This window comes from Emiliania huxleyi, assembly GCF_000372725.1.
Source record: "Emiliania huxleyi CCMP1516 chromosome Unknown EMIHUscaffold_2071, whole genome shotgun sequence".
Lineage (NCBI taxonomy): Eukaryota > Haptophyta > Isochrysidales > Noelaerhabdaceae > Emiliania > Emiliania huxleyi.
Window position 1 is genome coordinate 1,217 of NW_005200533.1, and position 2,015 is coordinate 3,231.

Here is a 2,015-nt window from a genome sequence, read left to right on the forward strand (position 1 = left end):
GTGCAGTCCACCTGCGCCCGTATGAAGGGTTGGTTCCCGATCGCGCCGTAGCCATTCCGAGTCTGCACATTGAGCTTCTTCATGTCCTTGAGTGAGTCGCCCCGAAAGTGCGAGTAGAGGCCGTCGTCATGGTTGGCCTGATTGAGAGAATCGAGCGGACGAACCTTCGCGAGGAAGTCAAAGTCACTTCCCGAGGACGGACCTTCCCGAGGAAGTGGCCTCTCTGGCGTGCCGAACGAGGGGCACATGGCGACGTTGGGGAAGCCACGGAAGCGCTCTGCTTGTACTTCCAGCTCTTGCCTGAGCTCATCCGTGGAGCACCAGTCGAACGACGTCACGTTGCCCACTGCGTTCACCGCATTGCCGTGAGGAATGACCGACATGCGGGCGACCTCGGAGCATTCGAGGGGGGAACGAGGAGGGGGGAATGGGCGGTCGGCGTCGGGGTAGCAGCACCAGGGCGTACGGGGTAGCCGTCACTTTCCTGCCTCACAAGGGCGGGGCTGTCCCGGAAAGTGAGAAACGCCGGGCAGCGTGACGCATTACTGAACCCTCCCATACGTGTTTGGGGTTCCTCCTTTGCTGTCCCATCCCCTCATCTCTTTCCCGCCTGGGCGGGGCAGCGGGCGGGCGCGCGGTGCGGTGTGGCGTGTGAGTGTGTGCGTCTGCACCGAAGGACCGCCCGCAGAGGACCATTGGGTTTGTACTATTAACAACGAAGGCGCTCTCAAAAAAAACGCCGAAATTGAACAGGCCGCGGCGCGGGGTACATCTTGGACTGCCATGCTGAAGATTGCCTCGCTTCTGCTCGTCGCGCTGCCGGCATCTACCCTGCCGGTGCCCGCCCTGCTACAATTACTCACTCAGGCAGGCTGACCCTCACACGCGCACTCCGGCGTGCGCAGGCCGAAACTGTCGACGACATCAACCCGACCGCTCGCAGCACCACATTTGCGCCCAAGCCCCCTCCCGTGCCCGACGTGGTCGACGACCCCGCCTGGCTGATCGCCACCTCCGGCTTCTGCTCGAACCTCAACGTCGTCATGAAGGAGCGCGACGTCGAGGCGAGCGAGACGGAGGGCGACACCGCGGCCCACTTCATGGCCGACATCGCCTTCAACTACTACCCGCAGACGGCGGTCAAGTTTACCGATTTCCCTCACCACCTCGCGAAGACCATCGAGGGCGACGCTGCAGAGGCGGACGCGCTGGTCTCAAGCGCGTGGGACCACAAGAACATCGCGCTGCTCGAGCCGACGTCCACGTGCAGCCCGGAGCAGGGCGACCAGGCGTGGGGCATCTCGGTCTTCAAGGTGGAGGAGCACCGCCACTGCAACGACGGCGAGACGGCGTGGAAGGGGCACCCCTGCGTCCACTACTCTGGCTACGTCTCGGCGGCGACGTCCAATTTTGTCAACGTGAATGAGGGGCGGTTCGTCTGCCAGCTGTTCGTCGACTCGGGCGAAGACATGAACTGCGATTGCTCAGACATGTTTTCGATTGCACGCGTTCTCGAATGCCCACTGTGTGCTCTAAGTGGCTGAAAACACAATCAATTGTTTTTTGAGCCCCTACGCCCTCGGGACGCGCACCGCGCTACTGATCCCGGGCTACTCCGTGTTTGGATGCCCCTCCGAGCTACAAGGGTGTATGTCCGCTTTGCGCCATTGTTGTGAGTTTGGGGATTGTTGCCGCGGTTAGGCCGCCAACGACGTCGCTATCACCCAGGTGCTGAGCATGTCGGAGGGATGGAATCCGCGGGCGCAGCGTTCTTTTTCTTTTTCCGGTGTGCCGGTGTGTGGAGTGTGGTCCTCGCCAGTCTGCGCCCTTGTCGTGCCAGTGTGCTGTGAGAGAGGCTGGATTCTAACATTCTTTTTCCGAAGTATGTGCGAGTCCGGCCGTTAATCTTGAATGGATCACTGGGTATCAAACCACGGCTCCGGGCGAGAGAGCTGCGTCCTGTGATCGCTACGGCCGGGAGCACAGCTCTCCTGGCGACCGCCCTCCGCAGCCGC

General features: G+C 61.9%; 1 protein-coding gene across 1 annotated transcript; it reads left to right on the forward strand.

The window, feature by feature from the left end:
- Positions 1-759: 759 nt before the first annotated feature.
- EMIHUDRAFT_447159 (hypothetical protein) lies at positions 760-1,880 on the forward strand. The gene is made up of 3 exons (XM_005781068.1): positions 760-837; positions 906-1,492; positions 1,611-1,880. The coding sequence occupies exons 1-3, from the start codon at positions 784-786 to the stop codon at positions 1,699-1,701; spliced, it is 732 nt and encodes a 243-aa protein (XP_005781125.1). The 5' UTR covers positions 760-783; the 3' UTR covers positions 1,702-1,880.
- The last annotated feature ends 135 nt before the right edge of the window (positions 1,881-2,015 follow it).